Source organism: Bactrocera oleae, chromosome 3 (genome assembly GCF_042242935.1).
Source record: "Bactrocera oleae isolate idBacOlea1 chromosome 3, idBacOlea1, whole genome shotgun sequence".
NCBI lineage: Eukaryota > Metazoa > Arthropoda > Insecta > Diptera > Tephritidae > Bactrocera > Bactrocera oleae.
The window spans coordinates 1,362,715-1,387,758 of record NC_091537.1 but is presented as its reverse complement, the minus strand read 5'-3'; the positions used below and the strand labels follow the sequence as shown (position 1 = coordinate 1,387,758).

At 35.5% G+C, this 25,044-nt stretch overlaps 1 protein-coding gene across 5 annotated transcripts in view; it reads left to right on the top strand.

Annotated features, from left to right (window-relative positions):
• The window catches only part of LOC106620637 (calmodulin-lysine N-methyltransferase), a 32,124-nt gene extending 9,001 nt beyond the window's left edge, over positions 1 to 23,123 (top strand). For 3 of the 5 annotated variants that reach the window (XM_036369443.2, XM_070107035.1, XM_036369444.2), the window contains exons 2-3: positions 2,823 to 2,869; positions 20,223 to 23,123. In XM_036369443.2, the coding sequence (XP_036225336.2) occupies positions 20,361 to 21,590 (1,230 nt within the window). In that variant the 5' untranslated portion in view covers positions 2,823 to 2,869; positions 20,223 to 20,360 and the 3' untranslated portion in view covers positions 21,591 to 23,123. Of the gene's footprint in view, positions 1 to 2,321; positions 2,343 to 2,822; positions 2,870 to 9,316; positions 9,337 to 20,222 lie in introns of those variants that run through there. The other 2 variants (XM_070107036.1, XM_070107037.1) reach the window with 2 other exon arrangements.
• The last annotated feature ends 1,921 nt before the right edge of the window (positions 23,124 to 25,044 follow it).

Below are 25,044 nucleotides of genomic sequence, written 5' to 3'. Positions count from 1 at the left end.
TTATTAATTTGGCATTGCATTAATATTGCGAATAATTCCGAAACCATCTTAAGATATCGATTTGCTCTAAACTTTGCTTAACTTTACGCCTGAATAAACTGCTGTGTACGCTTATCCTTAAAAGTATAAATAAGATGAAGGCATCTGCAAAAAGAACGTTCGATTTCCATATTTATACCCTGAATAGGGTATATTAAGTTTGCCACGATGTTTGTAACATCCAGAAGGAAACGTCGATGATCCTATAAAGTATATATATATAAATGATCAGCATGACGAGCTGAGTCGATTTAGCAATGTCCGTCTGTCTATCTGTCTGTCTGTATATATGCGAACTAATACCTCAGTTTTCAAGATATCGATTTGAAATTTTACACCTGTTCTTTCCTCACCAAGAAGCTGCTTATTTGTTGGAACGATATCGATATCGGTCCACTATATCATATAGCTGCCATACGTACTGAATGATCGATATAAAGTGCTTGTATGGAAAATGGGTTATTGCCTAAGGTAATGATGCAATCTCCGAAGAATTTTTTCAGATCGGATTACTATAGCATATAGCTGGCATACAAACTGACCGATCAAATTTTTTTTGCAGAATAATTTGTATTTGTGAAGGGTATTATAGCTTTGGTGCAGCCAAAGTAAACGTTTTTTCTAGTTTTTTCTAAATTTTCTGATATTTTCGACACTGTTTTTTTCCTAACACTTCAAGTGTTTTCAAATTAACATTTATCTTATTTTTCCGTTAATGGATTTACATTTCCTTATGTGCCTGTTTTCTTACATTCTTGAAACTTGTATCTTTTGGCAACGAAAATTGTGCGACTGTGTCAAGTGGAAGATAAGAAAATTCGTGAAGTTTTGAATAAGATAATTGAATTGCGGCAAAGTCATTCAAATGCTTATGCTAAATATGTTTAAAGTAATTTAAAATTTTAAAATTTAATTCCAATGTTATGTTTAGCAAAAATATTTAAGGGAATATTCATTTAGTTTAGTTTATAAGGCATATATTAAATAAATACTGATATTTTAGCAATGAGTTAACTAATTTTGTCACTTTACCGCTGTTAAAACAAAGGCGAAGCGCCTTATATGAATAAGCATATGTATGACCATGGCGTATACGTAACATGCATCGCTTTGGCATTTGATCGTTTGCTGACATCTGCGTCTTAAATAAATTCTTACAACAATTCAGCTTTAAACAGAATTAGCCCTATTTACGTTAGCTGCTGTTGGATGTATGTGAATTGTACCGTTGACGTATTAATTTAGATTTAATTTACATTATTTTTCCGGTTTCAAAGCACGCCGTAAATTATCAAATAATTAAAGCCATTTGAAATCGCACTAAAGTTGTATGTATGACCTGTGTGTTTATAATGTTAATGCCAATGAATTATGGTGCATTTTGTATACATATGTATATGTTGAACGTTGCACGCTTCCGCGCATTTTGAACACAAAAAGTTAACGCATCGCTTGTTGGCGCTTCCGACTGATGCTTCGATTTATTCATACACATACTCGTACATATATAGCGGCAGGGTAGCGTGTGCCTGAAGCGTGGTCGAACACGAGCAACGTGCCCTGCTCAATGTTTACTTCCATGAACGTGTGCGTGTGTTTGTGCAGTATGTGTGTGATCAAAGTTCATTTGCTTTTGATATATCCATAATTCGGCGATTTTCCAATTGTTACTCATGTGGATGTCGTTGGGCGATGCGCAGCAATGGCAAACTTTATTTACATTCTTTGGGCCAAACAGAAAACCGCGAACAGCATTCATTGCTTTCCATTTTCCTGTTCAATTTATTTGCCTTTGAATTTACTCACTGGTTTTCATTCAACTCAACGAAACAAAAAATTAACCTCACAGTGTCATAAGGTCAACTGAGCGAGTGTTCGGATCGTAGATATTTCACTTTACTGGAGTTCGACAAATTTCTGTGGTTTTCCGAAATTATGGCAAATTATGAAAATCTGCAGATTTGAGGAAAATATAACCCAAAATTATGAAATAATAAAGCTGTAATGCGTGGGTGTGTGGGAGAGGAATGTGAACATTAATCGTTGTGTGGTGCCAATAGTGCGGTAGTTTATTATTTTTGAGTCAACAACTTCGATTGAGAAATTTACGAGTTGCGGTAAAATTTGTTTAGCTTAGTTTGCGGGTGTGCAAAAATCACAAGATTGGAAATTGCAATAACACAGATGTAAACGAATGCATAGGTTGATACCGCAGATGCACACATGGCATGCCTCGTAGGAAATCGGCTACTTGTTTGAACCTTTGCTACAGAACAATGAAGAGAAACGCAATTAAAACGCAAGTGTTACCTCAGTATGTCCACTCAGAATTAAAAAAAAAATTCAGAAGCAAGTGTTATGTTCTGCCGTTACAAAAGAAATGACGTTTTGTGGACTTAGAGCAAATTTGTTTCTTGTCGTTTCGTTTCTTCGCTCCAATTTCTCACATGCCCGAAGAGCCTTGTTTCAAATAAACAACTCTACTTGCATCGATGGTGTGGCTTGATTGCGGTGGCACGGTTGGCAGTGCCATGTGCAGGGAGCATTAATAACACTTGGGTGCAATCATCCGCACATCCAGCTGTAAAATACACATTAAAGTATTTGTATCGGGTGAAGAAGCGAGCGAACGAAAGACTTGAATAGCTTAGTCATCAAAGTGGCAAAGTGGCATTTAAATTAAAATTCTTTTCGAATTATGTTATAATAAAGTTATGCTAAATTTAAATAAAAAAATTGTAAACAAAATAATTGATTTTTGTTTTTTGGATTTCTGTTTTCAGATTTCGACTATCCGATCTCTTCTGATATCTCAACATTTTATCAAAAGGTAAGTTATGATTTAATTATTATTTATTTTTTGGTTTTAACAACATCCGCACATATTCACCTACCTGGTAAAGAGAATGTGAGTACACACATCTCATCAATGGAGCGCAACTCAACACACAAATTTCGTTATTTAATACGATCAGCGCAAATATTTTCGCTCAAAACACGTGCGTGGCATATTGAATTCAAATTTACTCGAGAATGCAGTAAGCAGATTTGATTTATAAGTTGGTGTGAAAACGTTTTGAAATTTGAAAATTATTGAATTTACTCAAACAACACAACAGAAGTGTGTTCGAAGATTTAATGAGCAAATCTCATTTCAAATAAAACACATACTTCCCAAAGCGATGAAGCGTGCCCATACTTACATATCAATGCTATTGATTGCAAGATTGCTTTCAGCAACACTTACGTGTGAAAATGATTTCTGTTCGAGTCATCTTAAATAAAAACTCGACACCTCCACGAGCTTTTAAGCACTTTACAATCGCATTGTTCAAATTAAACAGGGTTGGCAAATGAAAGTGGGAAGGTAAAATAGAGAAAACTGATTGTAAAGTATACGCAGAACGCATTCAAAGCATAATTTGCTTAAGAAGCGGATTTATGGCAAAAGTGGACTGCAAACGCTACTTCAGCTCTCATTTTCAAAGGAAGTTAGGCACATTCCAGTGCTCGAAGGGGGCGCAGTCAAATCCTTTTGCATAAAAACATAATAAAGTAAATGTAAGCATACGACACAGAAATCGCACTGTAATAAATTGTATAATAAAACCTAGAGTACGCTAGGTTCTTGGTTAGGAGTGGCTGCTCAGCCTTAGAGCACATCAGCCACCTCCATGCAATAGAGCAACGCTTACGATGCTATTATATTTTATGCCGTAGCATAATGCAAAGTGTTGGAATAACTTAATGTAGAATTCTTATAAAACTCAGGCAGCAACAACAACGCGGACATAACAGTAATTGTGTCAGATATAATTTGTGTGGAAGTTACAATTAGAGAATCAACAAAATTATGGAGCGATAAAAATGCAAATGTCGCATAACACAACGTCTGCGCAGGTGCTGGCTCAAGGTCAACCGTTTTTTAAGCATTTCGTTCTATCAAATCAAAGATAGTACAGCTAAATATACTCAATCAACCGTCTTTAATACCCGATTTTCAAGACCGGCTTTCCTTTAGTACTTTTTATGTGGCAACTCAGTTATAAGTGGGGGTGATATTTCTCCTTACCGCTGGTTACGCATGTCATACGCACATAAATTGACTTGACGCCTAAGTAATGAAACTATGCGTTCGAATATTTAATTTTCAAGCAAGGGGAAAAATGGTAATAGGTGTGCCACAGGGATACAGCAAACGCTCTCACACACATTTCTGAGCAAACATCCTTACAGTTGACACATATGTGTGTTTGCACATTAGTATTTTCATAATCAGCTTACATTATCACGCATATCAACTCATATACCTACATATATATTATGAACATTATATGTAAACAAAAAAATAAATAATATTAGGGAACACGGGTTTATAATCACAATAATTGTATTATATTCACTGCTAAATATAGTTTTTTGAGATCCTACCCTTAACAATCTAAAGTGACTTAACTCGATTCTAAAGCCTTGCTAAGTTCTAAGCTGATTCTTGAAGCAGTTGCATTTGCTACCAAAGAATTATTAGCAAAATTTATTTGGGAATCCTTTACCGTGGAGCGTTAGTGAGAAATCTGTAGGCAAATTTTTGTATTTTCGCATTGGTTTCCCGCTTACTGCACTTATTTCTATTAATCCATTTTCCTGTGCGTCACAAGTCCTTAAAGCATTTAAAGGTGGCGATGTTTAAAGTGTTTGCCTTTTCAGGTGTGTGTGTGTCTAGTATGTTGTCAGACAGCAATACTTGTATAAATTAAGTCTGCCAAGTGCTCAGGATGAACAGTGAGCCTCTGATATGCCTATGTAAGTGCGTGTGTGTATTTAAGTTGAATGTGAGCAATCTTAATCGAAATCTGGAAGTAGTATATTTTAAGGGTGTGTTAAATGTATTTTTTTAGCTCTTGTGGAGATAAAACTTCACCGAAAAAATTCCGTTAGATTACTTCAATATGGTTTTAGTCAACCAGTCAAAACACCCACAAGTACAATTAACAGATTGATTTATTTAAAACGCGTAGCTTTTATAAATAATTTTAATTTAAGATACACAAAAATATCGTCCTTTATTTATAGAATGTTATAATGGCTTCAATAAATAAAGTGCCCCTGGAAAATACGCCAGAATCCATTGAGATTACCGCTACCGATGCTTAGAAACACTCGAATATTTCTTGAATACTTTAAGCTGTTTTGCATGTACATGTGTACATAAGCTGACACATGTCTTCTTAGAAATATTACTATATACACATATATATATGTAGGTATTTTACTATCTGCACACTTTTTGTTGTTTAATATTGGATAATAGAAAAACGAAAGAAACGTGAAAAATGTGGATTTCGCTTGATATTTACTTTGACTTGCACGGCTTTGCGCTTATTTACTCAAGCTATGTTATTTGTTCAAGCGATTCAAGTTTGTGTGTGTGTATTTTCGCGCATTGCATACAAGAATTGCATGCAAATGAATGAACGGGGAAAAGCGCTGTGTTAAATAAACAAGAAAGGCAATTTAAATCCGTTATAGTAACTTTTGTAATAAATTTCAAATTTATATATGTAATCATGTTAGTGAAGATAAATAATTTCTGCCCCTATCCGCGTGTGGCTAAACTATATGGTATATATAAGCGTCAGCGCCAACAAAAGATGGATCAATAATTGAATACATGTGTCAATAAAATTCTGCCAGCCATAAATCATGCGTGAAAAACTGTTTCACTATTTCAGCAAAGTTTATACAAGATGTTTCGAATTCACGACAACGAGACGAACCGAAGCGCGTCAAACCGGCAAACCTCCAACATCCAATTGGCGTGCGAATACAAACGTAAAAAGCGTGCGGACTAGACATTTTGACCTACGCACACACACAGCCTGAGCATATGATGCCGGCGTGCACGCTCGTGTGTGTGTATGTCGGTTGAGTCAGCGTCAGCGACGTGCTCGAATAAAAATAAATTAATACAAAAAAAGAAACAACAACACACATTTGTAAACAAAATTAGAAATCCATAAAAGTCGCGCGGCGGCAGCTGAGGCAGGCGGCTTGACGGATGCTTCGGTGAAGTGGGGGGCGCGCGGCTGTCGGTAGCACGCTAAATGATTGTCTCGTTGGACAAACAGGCGTGTTGTTGCTTTGACTTGTTTTGAGCAAACAAACAGCGGTATATACTAAACAACAACAAAAACAACAAGAGCGTTATATATTTGTTTTGGCAAGCAAATCGATCGGCGGGCGATCGAGCGGCTGGAAAAGTGGACGCAATGTGTGATTAATAAATGAAAACAAAAACAATGTATTAACGGCTGGCTATTCTGTTGCATTATTTGTTTTCATAATTAATATACATATCCGCAGAATCAACATTTAAAAAATTCCAATCAATTGCTTTAATCGTTCGATTCACCAATTTGAATTTCTACTTGTATTGCAGCTGGACATATGTCTACAGTTTTGTATATTCTAAATAACCAAGAATTTTGCATTAAACTGTATTTTGGCTTTACTGAAGTGCAAAACCAGACAAATGATATTTCATCAATTCAATGTGACGTAGGATATCATTTCGAGTTTAATGCATTTCTGAATTGCTTTAGACTGTAAAAAATATGTTCTATTTAAAGCGTCTAATATTCTTGCAGCGAATATCGCCAATCAAACGACTGATTGCCTGACAGCGCAACTGCTGTTCAATCGAATAAAAACTTGTCAATGGAATATGGCACTCAATTGATGGCTTCGCACATACACATATACACATATACACACACGCGCCAACTCCTACTGCCATGCTCTCATGATTTTGTGCCATGTGTAGCACATGCAAATGCAGACTAATAATCAGAGCTGTTCGCTTGTTGTTTGCTGGTTACTTTGACTTTCCTTTGTTGCTTTCATCGAATTTCCTGCTTTCACTTCAGCAATTATTCGTACAGCTCTCAGGTAGCGTGTCGAATGGCACGAAATTTGCTTCGCTAGTGTTGAAGCGTTCGCTGCTCGAAGTTTTGAGTTTTGAGCACATGCTTATAAGCCTAAATGTAGGCACTGCACTTGAATGTGCTTGCGTCTACGAGCAGGTGAACAGTTTAAGCGCAGTGCTTCCAGTCAAAAAACTTTTTAACTTTATTATGGCTTTCCAAACAAAAGTTTACTAATTTTATTAAGCGAAAGTTTTAATTTGATTAATATTTTCGTGAAAAGTGTGTAAGTCAAGAAGTTAGCAGGCGAATGTGGAATGTTGTGAAATTATGCCGGTCTTTATTGATATCACGATAAAAAAAACCAGCCCGGCATGTTGGGTTTCTTATATTACTTTCTGATTGAGCTAAAAATACCAATTTTCTTGCTTTGGGTATAATATTAAATTTTAGATTTTTTTTGGAAAATTTTTCACTATTACGGATTTGTAGCAAAATGTCTTCAAAACAAAGAGCAAAGTATTGCCATTACCATCAATTAACTGTAATGGCTTTTGAATGATTTCTCCTCTTTCAAAAATTATTTTATTAAAGTGTCAAATCATATTCAGCTTATTAATTTGTAACAAACATAAATTGACATGCAGCAAAAATTCAACGGTGCGGCTCTAATATAGTAAAGAGCATCAAAAGTTACTCATACGCCATGTGCAACAAATTGGAGTTCCTTTATGACTTACTAAATCATAACCAGATTTTAGCCATAAATCTAGCAAAAAACATAATAAGCCTGCTCTACCGTGCTTGGAAGGTTGCTTTACGAAGTTTAACACCCGAAACCGGGCACTCACTCTTTGGTCTCTCTTAACTAGGTGTGATAGAAAAATGAAAGTAATGGTCAGCCAAGCGGTGGCATTCAAGCGTGAATGTATGTTTGTATACAAGGATGTTTGGAAAAATGTATGCGCTGCTATTTCGCATTGAACTCTGAGTCTTTGTAAAATTCCGCAAAAGTAGCGAATAGCGACAAGAGGACAATGAAGTGGCGGCTTGACCTGCAATACCTGAAGTTAGTTGCGTTGGTAGAAAAAGTGAACGCAGCCGTTGTGGATTTTATGTGGCAAATTGAGTTACTCGGTCACACTAAGGTAGTAAAGTGAAAATTAGCCTCAATATGTTACTACTGAACAAAATCGATTTTTGAGAGGCACACATTCATGAGCAGTGGTTGTTGCACAAAAATACAAAAATGGCAGAAATGTGGCGCAATAAATTGCTATTTTGTTAGTTTATAAGTGAAAGTGCCTATGTGGTTATAATCTCACAGATGTATGTGTGTTTTCTATAAAAGGACCCAAAAGACAAAAAAAAATTTAGTTAGCGGAGACACCAACGATTTTGAGCTCAACAGAGCCTTTCTCAACACAAGCAAGCATGCTAAGAAAAGGAGGGACAGTTTGCTGCTCATCATTAAATAAACTCGTTGCCATTGCCTGTACAGCCTTACAAATATATTTATTATAATATAAATATTACTAATATTTTCAATTTAAAATTGCTGAAAATTGGCGGCGATAAATTTAAATTTTAAGTATAAAAAAGTATAGTAATTATTGGGGTTGGAGTAGAAATTTAGTATTTTCTATCAAAAGCGACGCTGAAATGCGAATGGTAGTTAATATTCCGGCGGCCAATGTGCATTGTGGAGCAAATCGAAAAAACTCCGTTTAATTTCTCAAAAATACGGTATGATCCATCCCATCCAAACGAAAGTCTCAATAAAAAGAATGCGAAAAAAATTATTTTTTATTATCTTTTTTATTTATTTATACATACATTTTATTTACAACATTCCAATGAGTGATTTTTTTATATCTTTTTTCCTGTACTTATACAGATTGTATTCAAAATATATTAAGTCCCAAGCAATTTACTGACCTTTAAAGCAATTTGCCAACCCATTAATTATACTTCTTCAGCGAACAAATTCACAGTACATTTCGTGCATTTCTACACGGACAATAAATGTGAGAACACATTTCATGCTACATGCCACAAACTACATCTAGATGAATGTATACGCTAACATACACGTACACACATACATGAGTGCATAGATGGTTGTGTGCAAAGTGTTGCTGACAGTGCGTGCCCAGATTCAGCTGAAAAATATTAAATACAAACTATATTAGAACACAAAAAATATGCAGACAAAACAAGCGAGTGAGACTCAAGCAGCACATCTCTGGTGCCAGACGAAAAAACATCTAAACCAATTATGAAAGCTGTGATTTTGTGTTCTGCACATTTGTTGTGGTGCCTCAGCACAAGTCACACAGGCCAGCGCACACACGCTCGTAAATACACAAATGAGGTATGTATGCAATGCTATGTTGCACACACTGACACACACACACACACAACTTTGTGTTGCGCGTTGCGTTTTTTGCAATGAATATAAAATTTAATTTGTTGTAAGCTTAGCAGCGGCGTTGTAAAAATAGAAAACTTGACGAGAGCGAAGGGTGCGAGGCAAAAGCGGCGCGCACTCGGTGGCAAAAGCAACAGCGCTAACGCTAAGTATGAGTATTTATTTTATGTTCACATGTATTGGAGTAGGGCATGCTGACGCCTTTGCCTTCCCACATCCCGCCAAGCGCAAAACAAAAATTGCATAATTGAGTGTAAAATGTTGGGTAGAAAGCTAAGTACAAACACACACACATAAATAGAAATGCAGCCAACGATGCTCATGCAAGGCAATCGTGTGCGCGTGTGTGCTTGTGTATAGTTTGCCACAGATTATAACGCATGCTTGGTTGTGCGTCTCTGCTCTTTACGGTATCTTCAAAACTAACTTTTATTCACACATATCTTCTTATTCCCGAGTCTAGACACGGTTTCAATAGGAATGCTGCAAGAAGACCTATTTTTAAAAGTGCCAAGAGCCAAAAGACCACCAATATGCAAAGGTAACATAAGTGACAAGCTCTTCGCTAGCGCAGATGCTCTCAACCGAATATATTTTCGGACGCTGTAAAAATTGCTCGATTGCTCATATTTGTTCTTGTGTTAGAATGTCGCATTTTAATATCTTTCTCTGCTTACGTTGCCTTAATATTTTGCAAACATTATATGATGAGAGGGCAAAAAGCAAAATTTAAGGCATTTTTAATACTTTTTTTAAAATTATTTTTAGACATTTCTTATAAATTTTGAGCAGATTTCTAGCCATAAATTATTTCTGAAGCTAACTTGCACAATTTACAGGCCAGAATTGTATTCTATTTTTTTGAATGTGTAAAAGCCTATATTTGTATGTATTTTATAGGGCTTTAGCCAAGTACAATGATCTTTCGATTCTGTGAAACCTCGCTGTTCTCAAATAATGCAAGCCTTGCCGATTTTGTTGATGCATTCATATGTTTTCCTTCAACCTCACGACTATTTCACTTTCAACTTGTTTCTTACTATAATGCAAATCAGTAAGGATCCTGCTGTGCAGCTGCTAATAATGCCGAGTCCTTGACCACTACGAGACACTCCGAATATGAAGCAAAGAGGCTTTAGAAATGGCACATTGGCAGAATGCAATAAAAAAGAACAAGATGTGTCCATCATCAGGAAGAAGCTAACATAAATATGTGGAATCGTACACACCGGCTTATTGCTTTGTTGTTGTGCATATGAGCGCGAAAGCGAGGTGTTGTGTGGCACAGTGAAATCTGGCGAATTCTAAGCCAAAGAACAATGTAGCTGCCTAGTTCCACACATGGGCACATGGCGCCTGCAACAGGCATGCAATCTTTTCATAAACTGTGAAATAGCACTTAAGGGGATTGCGAATTCGGTGCGAGTGTGGCAGCAGTCAAGCTTAGCTTCATTGAAATGAATGTGTTTCGTATTTCCATGGACTCATAGGTTTCTGCTTTCTGTGTTTGAGCACGAATACAAACGAACCCAAAATAATACTTATCTTACTTAGCACACCATAAATCTCTTTATAAAGGTATGTTAACAAAAAAAAACAAATATTTAACAAAAATTTAGTCGAAATTCTATAGATAAGGTTTGAGGAACAATAAATTGCGTAACGCCTCATTCTGACCTGTATTTCCGTCAACTAATTCCTGCAATGGACTAATGACTTTCTCTGTCTCTAATTTTTCTAACACCGACGAGTTCGTGACATTTAGCTACCAAAAACAGCAACACAATTTTGCATTATAATAATATTTAATTGAAATATTTTCTTTATTATAAATGTTTATTTAATTAATCAGATTAATTTGAAAAATTAAAAAAAAATCACAATTCATCGGCGCATAATAATAACGGAAATTTTAGGTTACTTAGAAATCGCATATCGCTTGATTTTAATAGCAATATAAGTTACATAAACAAAACATTACATTTTACAGATATCAAAGGCATACTTATCAAAAACTCAAAGTATGTATTTATGAGTTATATATCTTGATTTTAAGTGTCCCTAAGTGCAAGGCATTAAAGTCATGTGCACACATGGACGACCATAAAATGTGAATTTCTTAACACAGTGCGCGATTATGCAGAGATTCACAAATGAGTAAAGCGAAATCTACTCAACAACAATAAAGAAAGCGTTCTGCATCATTTGAAATAAATTTATGAAATTCTTTTTTGTTTTGTTTTGCGTTGCCGACAGTGAGCCATAAATAAATACGGACAAGAGCGCCATTGTATTGAAGTCTGCACGCCCGCAGCTTATTACACATATAGTAGCTAGTAGCATATATAAGGGGGTTAGGGAGAGCCCTGAATTTAAAACACAATATCGTAAATAAAAATACAAGTGACAAAATGCGGGGCATCAGTGGAGAGCAGCAAACAAGCCAGGGCGTAGGAGGGAAACGTCGAGACGCAAGTTCAAATATATGTTGACGTTTTGTTGTTGTCTTTATGTGAAGAATATATGCATGCACATATCTATGTATGTGCGTATGTATGGAACAAGGCACAGCAAAATACTCTGATTGTGGCTTCTGTTTTGTGTTTTTTGTGTAAATTTGTCTTCTCTGTGAACACAAATGCGTTTTTGTTGGGCTCATTATAATTGTTGTTATCGGCACGATTGGTATCGCTTTAGCTTCTGTTGATTTCTACATTATTTGTATACTGTGTTATTTTGTATTATGTGTTGCCTTGGGGTGCTAACAAATTTTTATGAGCTTAATTATGCGTTTCATATTTTTTCTTTTCCATAAATTCCGATGCCCGTGTGTGTGTGTATGTGTGCATATGCGTGCTGTGGCCTTTACAAATATAACTTACGGTTAGTCATAGTAGCTGTTTGAAGCTATCAAGCCCCGTTAAAATATTGTTTGAGCCACACAACCGGCCATAAATAGCCTTATACCCTCCAGAAGCAAGATGGTAATGAGCCTCACACTGAACGCACTTGGGCGCTTATGCTCGCGAATGCAAATTGCAGCAAGTGGTGCTCATTGTAGTGTGGATGCATCATTAGGAGTAAAGAATCGCAATTTTAGGATAACAATTATACATAGATGCTGCAAAATGTTACGTATACGCTCAGTGTGGTAACGGAAGCCATTTGCAGTATCCATATATATATATAATATATAGTGGGTTTATTTTGGTTGGTTTTATTTAATTTACTATCCAATTTTTTTAAGCGTTTTAGTTGATAAAAACAATATTACACTAATTAACAATTTTTACCCTCTAAGCACTTCTGGATGTCAAATGTCAAAAAATGCCTTAATTAATTTCTAACAAATTTAAAATAATTAATAATGCTCTGAAATATTTAAAATTTGATATGCGATTTAAACAGTTGCATTTTCTTGCAAGAGTTATAAATTCATAAAACATAAATTCATAAAACATATGTACACATAACTGTTCGTATAACTAACAAAACTGTGTGACGCAAGCAGCTGAGTGGCAGCCAAATTCTGCATGATGCCGGCCAACGTTGTAAATTGCTCGTAGAAACTAAAAGTAATGAGCCAAATAAATTAGTATCAAATAAATAAAATACTTGCGAGAAAACAACAATCACATGCACACAAGTCGATATTCGTGAGCATAGATAAACCTGCGCAGATATGTGTCCGTGTACCACTTGAAACTTGAGTGATTTGTATGTGAGATGACCACCAGGAAATTGCACTTACTTGCTTAAAAGAAGATTGATTAACAATACCCTACTGCTTTGTATTTAACTGCACTGTGTTACTAATTGAACGAAATAAATAACTTTCAAATCTGCGATCATGCAATAGCATTGTCAACGACAGAATGTCGCAAAGAATTAATCACATCGTGCCAACATTAGATCGACTGCCAACGCTTCGAAATGGCTACGACATTAGCGTCAATGGCAACAACAGCAAAAACAACGCCAGCGCGGTAGCGATTTACTCAATCCGTAGTGAAAGCTACCGAGCACTAAATTTTTTCATACCCAACAAATGAAAAAGCCAAATTCATTGAAATAAAAGCAAAAGCTGTTACTATGTGAGCAGCGTCGAATGCAAAGCAAAACTAAATTTGTAGCAATAATAAAAATGCACAATCAAACAAAAGCATCGTCAAATTGGCTCATTAGTTAAAGTGGAATTTCAATTGCATAGATAAAATAGCCAAGCAAAATTAGATCGCCAACGCAAACAACAACATACTCATAGACATGCCGGGAATTACTGCACAGGTGAAAGTGTAATTGGACATGCGCCTGTGTGCACTATTGACAGGCAATTGGGAGATTCTGAATGATTACGTTGTTGTTGTTGTTGTTGTCGTCGTTACAATTTCGCTGTTTTAGTCAATGAGTTTGCACTTGCTATGAAATACAGATTTTCATTCAAATTCAAATTGACTACAACACGCACACATACTTAGAAATATATGCATAGACTTATGTGTGAATATATTTGTCAAATATCAATTTAACTTGCAAGCTTGTTAAGATAAATACACTTGCAACATATTTACAATAATTAAATCACAGAAGTTGTATCTTTGAAAATAATATTTGGTTATTAGGCAAAGTATGTATGTAAGCATGTATATATGATTATTTGATTTTAAAGTGGCACTAAGTTAGACAGTAGCCAGTGCCAGTAATATAACAGGTGAGCGTGTCAATCATGTTGCCACATTCACAATTCACAGCGTGTAAAATAAATTGTGGAAACAGTCAACAGTTACAGATTCACAATAACATATATAATATATTTTGCCAGAGACAGCGTACATTGGATAGGGTTGCTATTAAATGTCAGTCACAATGTCTGTGACACATTTTAAAAGTTTAGAGGTAAATTTTTGCTAGACGTTTTGGTATAAAATGTGAACGTATGTAAATATAATATAAGCAGACTTGCATACACATATACATAAAGAGTGCACGCACTCCTTGATACCGAATATTAAAGAGTGTGTTATGTGGGAACATGGTGAGGTGAACTAGTACGTTACACAATTTTTATGCGGCCACGGCTGCTTCAGAGGCTATCTTTATAAATAGAAACACATTGAAACAGCTTACTGTATGCATATGCACTGTGAAAATTGTATTGAAACGGCAGATCACTTAATGGTAAAATGAACAGATTCCGACATGAAAGGCGATTATTCTATGAAAAGCTAGGGAAAACTCTAACTATATTTTCCGAATATGTGGTGAGTCATATGCTATCCTCCCAGACTGCTTGGGATACAGTATGCGGTATTATTGCATATATAATATTATGCAAAAGACCCACGAAGACGAAATGACTAAAAGAGCGAGTGTGCAGTCCCGAGAAACTGCAAGCCAAAACTAAGGCGTCCACATAAGGGAATGCAAATAAACTAACATTATTATATGTAATATCTGCACTGTATAGTGAATCGAGCATAATCGATGGTACGGGCCTACAATATCTTTAGAAGATTTTCATAAAAAAACACATACACTTATTACACACTAAAAACACCAGAGCTATTTTCATGAAGATATTTCAAATAAATACTTACACATACGCACACATCTACCTATACTTCCATATGTATGTGACGTGTATTTCTGAAGACTGTTTAAGAGTTTAGTTGGTGCTAAATTAAGATTATAAAGATAAATCGATAAAATAATGCTCATAACCAAAAATTTAAGGTTCTACGTTTTATAAATTGAAAATAATCGTTATTGAGAAAGTTGTTCCTAAAACTTTTTGTGCGCCTTTGCAGCTTATTCTATAAAAAGCCATATCTATAAAAATAAAATCAATTACATATAAGTATACAAACATTTATGTATATGTAACCAACAATTACGTCTGAGAGCATTCGACATTTTGTAAACACATATAGATTTCACGGCTGTGTTTGCTTAGGACTTGGCTAAATAAACTGAGGTGAGATTATACTAGATGATACAAGTATGTATATGAGTATAAATATTTTGTAGAATATACATTTTTATAATTGGTTAAAACTGAAAACATAAACGCACCTTACACATTTTCTAAAGTCATAAAAGTTTGCGACAGCCGCAAGAGTGTTATTGAAAACTACAGTTAAGCGTTGACATTAAATATTGCCTGTTGTCTTTTCGCGACCGCACACGCACATGCACACACATTTATATTCCAATTCTCCGTTGTTGACGTGGCTCGTTTTAATTGTTTATTTGCGTGTGTTTAACGGTTTCATTAACTTTCTTCCTTTTTCGTGCTAAACTGACTGAAACTTCCTCAACAGTTGTATGGCTTGTGGTTCGCTTTTATCTACAATGTGTCTTAAAGTAAATGTTTTGGTATTTCGTTTATGAGTGTGTGTCTTTCATTAGTGGGCACACATACATATGTATAAGCAATCAACCGCAACTTCCATTAGAAATTCGGTTAAAGGTTTGAGTATTCCAGCACACACATAAGGTTGTGTGTGCTTTTGCGTGGGTGTGCATTTGGGCAGTCTAATGTCCTTCCATTAAACATTAATTTGAAATCGATAATCATGAGTATGCATGTATTAGTTTAGTTAGCTGCCATATGTGACTGACGTGCCCTCATTAGTACATTGTATATTAACTATGTGGGAAAATTGCCATTTGTGAAGCGGAGAGTGATATTCATTGACATTTGAACAACATGCGATGTCCTTCAAATATTTTTAGTGTAAATTATAGTCATTTGAAGTCCAGATTTAGCCACATTGGACATTTTGGTTGTTTTGTTGTGGGTTTGTAGGGAAAATCTGCACCTTAAGCTGTGACGTTGTTTAGTTGTATTGTTGATGATATATTATATACTCATATATACAACACAACAAATCGACTTTTTTTTGTTGCAAAAACTTTGCTCGCGAAATAATACCACATATTTTAGAGGATACGTTAATATTTCGAAAAATGAAAATAAGTTTTTACTGTTTATGATTAATTTCTAAAGTAGTAAAATTTATTTTATTTTTGCCTGATGTGTGTTAAAAACTTCTTTAAAGGCTAATAAGGCATAATATTGAAAATATGTGTATATAGTATGAAAATATACTTAGCTTCAAGAAATAAAGAAATGATAGAGAATAATCGTCTACATAATATACGAGTATTTAACGGTCAATGCACGCTAGAGATCGCAAAGAAGAGCAGTGAAAATGTCGATGACCATGCAAGTCCTCACTTGGTCTTTTGTACGCGCGCGAGTCTTGGTTCACGTAAAAATATCGCTCACCAGCTACATAAATATTTTCAATTGAGCTGGCATGAGGATGTTTGAAATATCTGCTTAAGACTTTTCAATATGAACGAAGTCTGGTCAGTGTCATTGATTAAATAAAATGGGCAATATTGGCGAAACTAAATGAATGAACTCATTAAAACTATTTGCATTTTAATGAATGCTGTCAATACGCCATATTATATTATATTTAATAATTTCGAAAGATTTTCTCAATTGAAAATTTATTCACCCCAAACTATGCCACTTCAGTTAATAGCAAAAAAGTTTGCTGTGAACCAGTTACGAGTATTCTTCGACACTCAATAACTATACTTCATTACAATTCAGGATTAAAATAGCTGACAGTGCGTATACGCAACTAAAAGGTAAATGCACTCAACTGAAAGAGATTATCTAATGATACACATATGAGTGTATAAAGCAATTTCATCTAATAAAAAATAATACTAAAATTTAAATTGTTAAATAAAAAATAAAGTAAAAACTTTTTGTGTACTTGTTTTTAAGTAGAATTAAATATTTTGAGGTAATGAAAGTCCTTGCCCACTGCAACCATTAACTTTCAAATGATATCGCAATAAAATGGCAGTGGCAAACACTATGGACCTACCGCCAAAGCGGCAATTAAATGCATTCTATCGTGAGAACTATAGAAGCAACTGACTAGCGATTCTACTGAAGATGTGCGTATATCCCCGGCTTAAGACAACGATGCATCCATTTAACCACCACAACGAATAGTTTGCTATGGCACTGGTTGAAATATGATGACGACTGCTGCGGGAGAAATTGCAGAAAATAAACTGAATTGCTGAGCACATAAAAGTGGAGCAAATCAAATAACAAGAATGAAAATAAAAGAACAACAAAAACCGTTACAACAAGACAATACGGTAAGGAGCTGCACTACATAACGGCACTTTTGTCGGCGAACTTATAAAGTTTGAATTGCATTGCTATTTGCTGAATGCAGCCGGAGGTGCAAAGAGGGGCCATCAAGTGTGCAATTTTCAGTATGAATGCGGCAAAACAAAAGCACCATTGACACGATGGATATGTATCAACGTGTATAAATTCGTATGTAATTACACAAGTGTAACGTGGCATGACGTTGTGGCAGCTGTCGATTCTTTTTTTGCTGGTAAAAAGTTTTCTTTCGAGTCCTCAACAACTTTGGTCGTTGCTAGAGTGATTGCAGTTTGATCTACCGTCGCGAGGAATGTGAGCCGATGGCAAAAGTGAAATGTGCGGAATGAACTGTAATAACTGAGGTTATAAGAAAAACGATTGGTTGGCAATAAATATGTGGCAAGCAGGGACCTTATATCTTAGAAAATATTTAAGTGCACATTTGCTTCAATTTGATACGCACTTCATAGCTTTTTATAACTTAAATGTCTAGTTACATAGATGTTTGAACTCTCTAAAGACAACAGCAGCTTTCAACAAAATGATAATAAATGGGAAAGAGTTGAAAATGAATGAATCATACAACGCATTTTCAACAAAGTCCAAAATTTATATCTATGTAACTATATACTCCCACAGCCAATAAATAATATCACATTTTATCATTTCAATATTTAATGTTTATCACTTAAAGCCTTTTACTTCAAAATTTCTTACCGCATTAGTCACGCAAACAGTAATGCGGGTGCTGCAATTCAGAATTATGCTTTGATTTCGCTTTAGTGACACACTCACAACAAGTACATTTGTATACTCACACATATATATATCTTTAGATATGAGAACGTACCAAAAATATTGATTTTATTGCGAAAACGTGCTCCATGTGGTTCCACTCGACGGCGTTTGGATTGTTGGCTTCGTCATCTGATTTTATTCCCAATTTGTTTTATTGGTATTTTGACTGGTATACTGGCAACTTATCTGTCGATCTGTACAGCAAACTTTACTCTCGCCATACATACATATATGCATGTACATACAAAAACACTTTAGTGTGGATTATATTACCTTCTATGTCTATATGTTTTCATATATATGTGTACGGATTTTTCTTTCATTGGCTAGTGTGGCAAGTGAACTACTTTACTTGTTTGCAGCGTTGTTAACATAAATCCTCACCTAATGGCCTGGTGAAATGGATACCATTTGTGGTGCTCATAGGTGCTTCCTCTTTCTTTTGTCTCGTGGTGATTTAGATTTTGTGGTTTCAGTACTTAATCTTCCCGTTTCCACAAGTGTGATTTAGCACTTAAGCAAACGAATTTGAAAGTTGCTGGGGAAATAGTTATAGTTATGCTGGCTATTTCATTCGACGACATATATACAACCTTTTACTGCTTATTCTCCAAAAAAAAAAGAGCAGTTTTGATATCTTATCATTTTAAAAATTTTAAGGAGTTTTCGAATGGTTTTTTTCAGTGGATATCCAAGTTCTTAAAATATTGTGTATATAAAGAGTTCTAATGGAGCCCTTCTATGTGACAGCGCTTGAGCAGAGGTAAATTCTTACTAACTTTTGTAGTTATTGGCCGTCTTTAGCGCGTTGTTAGCATTACTAGGCAGTTCATAACAGTGCTTATAAATATTCGCACCCAATTTGAGTTCAGTGTTGTCACTGTTCGTAAAAAGAATATAAAAAGTTTGAAAAACAAAAAAATCCAGTGAGTTGTCGCAAAGAATAAGTTATATATATTTTTTTTGTTTAAAAGCAATAACTAATGTTTGGCTAACAAAACCTTTTGATTGCTAATTTAATATGAGAAGTGCCCACATAAGTATGGCCGCGAGAAATAAAACAAAAAAACAAATTAATATTTAAACACTTAACTGAAACTGAAACTGTAAGTGATATATAATATAAAATATTTACCATTTCGTCCACTTTATACACCATAAGAAGCTTAATCACGCTCGAATATAATAAGTGAGGGGAAATCAAAGTTTTTAGCAGTCGCAAAGCAGTCAGACAATGTTAATAAATATTTTACATACAACTGAAGAGCAAGCAGCTGCTATATTGTCGACATTCACTTACAACATTCAGCGTTTTCAGCACACATTTAATGTTGCAGGACTTCACACGCTTTAACGCAGCAAAATCCACCTGAAATATTTTACTCAAAAAACACCAATAACCAAAGACGCTGCAGGCGTGCAATCTTTTCATAGATTTCTTGCGAATTCTCATATAATTTCTTCTCGATTTTCGTTTTTGCCTTTGGGCGTCTTTCGCATTTCCATGCCAAATACCCGGTTTTATGCGCAAAAGTTTCATCAAAAAATAAAAAATTCTGAATGAGTAAAGCAAATTGAGTGGCGGAAACACTAAGAATGGATATAAAATCTATATAATTTGAGATAAGAGTCTTTAGTTTCCATTAGAGTGCAATTTATATTTTTAATCGTAAACGCACACAACATATACTAACATTTATTAGAAGCTAATCCCTTAAAATGCTAAACAAAAATGACGACACCTAAAAGATTCTTCGCTAATTATGTTAATTTACAAGTTATGAATCTTTAATTATGTCAGCATCACGCTTATTTCTTACAGACTCCACACGCAGACCCAGAAGTGTTCGCTGGTCAACATTCAAATCAAAAGTCATAATCAAATCATATCAGAAACAAACAATCGTAGCCTAGACTAAAACGTCAAAAAATCAAATTACGGCCGTAATTGAACTAGAAAATGTCGACTTCTGTACAAAATTTTAACAAATCGCCAAACGTCATTGACTCCACAGCGGTAATGTCGGCCACCGCCGTCGCTGCCAGTTCCGCCATTCAACAACTCTCGTCGATATCGCTAATGCTCGAGTACGACATTGACAACACACTGAACACCATCAAAGAGAATGGTGTACATCTCATACAACAACAAGAACGACAAGCGCCACAACAAGCACACCATCCGCCGAAGCATGTGAGCCAGCCATCGACCCTTACAAATGAAGCTTTAAGAGATATTAAACCTGTGCTGCCACCAACACCACCAGCCACGCCCAATTTGGCGAATACAGCGCGCAAACGCTGGAAGATTTTAGCGAAAGTATTGCGCAAAGATTCCGAGGAGACAGTCTCGTCGTCGGGGGAGGAGTTCGGTGAGGAGCAAACGGCCTCGGTGCGTCGCTTCAAGTCATTCGACTTGTTGCGCCAGGACAGCTTCGAAGATCATATGACACTGAACTGCCTGGGCAAACCGGAGAACTGGTACAAATACAGTGTGTTGCTCGATGGGGAGGGTCAGCAGGAGTTCACCGTTAACATACATCACGTGGAGCGTCAGCTAACAGCCAGTGACCTAATGGGCTTCAATAACACCGGCAACATTTGTGTGTGGCCCTCAGAGGAGGCATTAACCGCTTACGTTCTATCCGACGTCGCTACGTATAGTGATAAATGGATATTGGAATTGGGTGGCGGATTCACATGCTTAGCTGGGCTTATGCTCTCCAAGTACGCTAAGCCTTATGCGGTGCATCTCACCGATGGCAACGATGTGTCAGTGGAGAATGTAAAGAAGACAGTATGCTTGAATGAGCTCGCCTGCTACACAAAGTGCTCAGTGCTCAAGTGGGAGGATGTGAGTGCACGTGCTACGGCGGAGGCTGGGAAATTCGATGTCATTCTCTCCGCCGATTGCCTGTTCTTCGATGAAGCGCGCTCGTCGCTGGTGGAGACGATTTGGTATTATATGGCACCCAGAGGTGAGGCGATAATAATGGCGCCAAGACGTGGAAAAACCATGGCGATGTTTGTTAGTGAGTGTACGCGAAGAGGCTTCGCAGTAGAGATAACACAGCGCTATAATGAGACCATATGGAAGCGGCACGAGGAATTGATGATGACGTCCGGTTTGTACGACGAGGACTTACACTACCCTGTTCTGTTGCGTCTGCGTAAGCCCTTCATGGGATAGAAAAAGCAAAACGAATGCTCTGCGGAATATGCAAGTCTTAGGCTTTATTCTTACCAAAACACGTGCAATTGTAAACAAAAACAAAAAGAAAAACTAACAAAATAGTTCATAGTCATATTGTAAGGAACCAATTTTGTATTATTCCAATAATTCCAAGCACTAATGACGAAATTATAAACTTGAGATTTGTATTACGAAAAATAGTATGTAAATTTTTGTCGCGTATTTATGCGCGCAAACAAAATGGTAAATGCTTTAAAAAATATAGTACACAGGTTTTTATAGCTTTCCCAACTACACCATAGACAGAACAGCGGTTGAATGGCGGTGCCTCGAAATCGGTTTTAAAGGAGTAAGAGATCTTCCTTGACTGGAAATTGATTAAAAGTGGAAGTGAATAAACAGTGTTGCCATATTATTAATTAAACTCATATCTCACCGACTTTTTCCAACTAAAATAAGCTTGTTACTGTGAAGAACGAATTTTTAAGTAATATTTTTATATTTTTAAATATCACATTACATATATTTTGTACAAATATTGTTAAACATGCTTATTTTGTATCTTAACCCTATTCCGAACTCTTGTTTTTTTAAATGTCCAATTACTACTTGTGGACATATTGTCTCTCCCATAAAAGGGTTAAATGAATCACTAAATGATAAAATGATGTGTCCCTATAAAATTTTCTAAGTCCTAGTATAAATTAAAAGTATTATTTTAGAGTTACCATGTAGAAAAAAGTAATTTTAGTAAATCCTTACATTACGTTAAACTGTACTTTTTAACTTTAAAAACCAAATTTATTATAGAAAAGTTAAGTTTTTTTATAATATCTATCATTTAATTAGGAAATAAGCAATAATTTACTAAATTAATACTCATATGTGGTTATAGATTATTTCAGAGTTTTCTGGTATTATTTGTTATATTTTCTTTGAACTGAAATATATGCGAAAGTTTCAAACTTATTTTGACAGTGAAATTTCTCCATATTTATGAAGTATATTTTTTTGCTTTAATTTTAAACTTCTTTGCCTTTTCAGTTGCCAACCTAATTTATTTACTTGGCGAGTAGTGAATTCCTGCATAATCGTACATGCAAATATATTTAAAGTGAAACAGTATCCTCAAAAACCTGGCCCACAAACGTGAAATGTACGTGAACCCGCTCGTTCGTAACCCTCAACCATAGTATAAATATTGTATAATAATATATACCTATATATACAAATTTAAGTAAACACACACACACATATATATAAAACAGACAATTGAAAATGAAATTAGAAGTAAGTAAAAAAAAATAATGGAGAGATTAGTATTTCTGTAGTGAAGCGGGTTAAAGTAAAGTCTGTAAAAGTACTTATGCTGATTAATTAATTACCATGTTCATATATACTGTTACGGAAAAAAGGTGGGCTATTTAGCTATAAATATTCGATGGACTGTGGAAATCTAAATATTGTTTAAATTTAATATTAAACGAGACCTCTCTTTAATAAAAATATATGAATCTGTAAAACCATAAATTTATATTTCTGAGCTCATTTTAAGGAACTGTCAACTTAATAAAGCCAGTCGAAGTAGGCGAATAACGTCATTAACGTGCAACAACGAAAATGAGTAGCTTGTTCTACTTTTAATGATCCCACTTTGGATAACTATCAACAACAAAAATTCACGAAAATTCACCACTGACCTAAACGCGAACAACAGTGACCAATGCGAATGATATACTTGCTGACGATTGTCGGAATACGCGCCAAACAACAAAAACAAAAACGCTTCAGGTAAGTTATCAGCAGGACAACGGAGCTGTCACAAATAAAATTGTGAAAGATAAACTTGTAAATGGAAATGTGAAAGGGAAGCGAAAATCAGTGCATGGAAAGACATAGTGGACATGTCATCCGAATCGGGTCACAGGGGGGTTAAGGTAATGTGTACAAATGCGACTACAATAACCAACAAAGTGGTAATGACAAAGGAGATTTGCAGGAGAATGTGCACAGGACACGTGACTGTCGCACAGTTCACAGTCTGCTTTAATACGTACCTAAAAACATATCTACAAACATTCATATGAAGAGCGATTGAAAGAGCGAAGTATAATGCATCAGTGTTTCGCTAGGGGCCAATAAGCAAATAAACGTGAGGAAAAGAATTATATGTGCAAATACGAATAACGGTACTTGGGCTAAGTTTAAAGCAGAAAATTAAGCAAATGTGTGCATTGAATGAGGTTTCGAGCAATAAAAAGGATTTAAATTATACAAGAGATTACTATACGCAATATAAACATAAATACTTATATGTAGCTATATTGTATTGGTATAATATGTAAAGATTGTTCTTTTTTATTGCGGGGAACTTAATTTCTTTTTGGTGTATACCCAAGCCCCAAGTTATGGGTATTAGTAGCTGTATTCTTTTAGTATATAATATACACATTTATTTATGAGAATATTTCATTTCTTGTGTAACCTGTACATTGCTTTAAGCCAGAAGCTGATATTTTTCGCTTCATTGACGCTCATCCCGAAAATAGAACAACCACCACAAATAAAACCTAAATTAGGCGTTTCACGGCCCACGCATATACGTCCCCATTACCACACAACTTGAGCTCGCATATACGCACAAACATACATATAATATAAATATATAAATAACAATGTTTGTAAGATAGTTAGATAGATCTGCGCACAACACCCAGTCCACCGACAACGCTGGCCCCCATCGCATGTCTCTATTGTTCGTATTACAACGGGACTGGGGACGCCTGTACTTAACTGGTATGCGTGTGCTTTATTTATTTCCTATCGCATTGGAATCTCCAAAACAGTTCATTTCCGTCACATAGCGGCTTGTAAGAGCGTTGAAAGCGGTCGTTTGAGCAAATATGTAGAGGATTTCAATACAGAGAACAGGTGTGTGAATTGTGGCAGTGAGTGTGTCGACAATGTCAATATGTAAATACAAATAAGGCATGTAAATATATACATACATATGTAGTCTATGAGGTGGGAGTTCCTGTTACTGGATGTGAAGCATATGCTCAGGCCGCTAACAAGCTCGTTAAAGAGACAGAGTTCTAATAAATCAAAAAGGGCGAATTAGAATTTTCACGCACTTTTACACATACTTGACTGCGTAGATATGTCTAAATATGTATATACTACGCATGTGACAATGCACGATTGTCTATTTGCAAAGCTAATTAATTTTCTCAAAATTACGTAATTTAGTGTAAAAATTTACAGCTATAGCTTTGGCTTTTAAAAGTGCCTGAATAATTTGTGACTCGACATGAAATGAAAAGGCATATGGAGCAATTCACATGGAATAATTTGCATAATTTATGAAGACGGTGACAAAAGTAAGCGTGAGCTCATTGAAAAGCCGCTTGAAAAATTACAAGTGCAACGGTTGTTAAATAGTTTAGTGTGC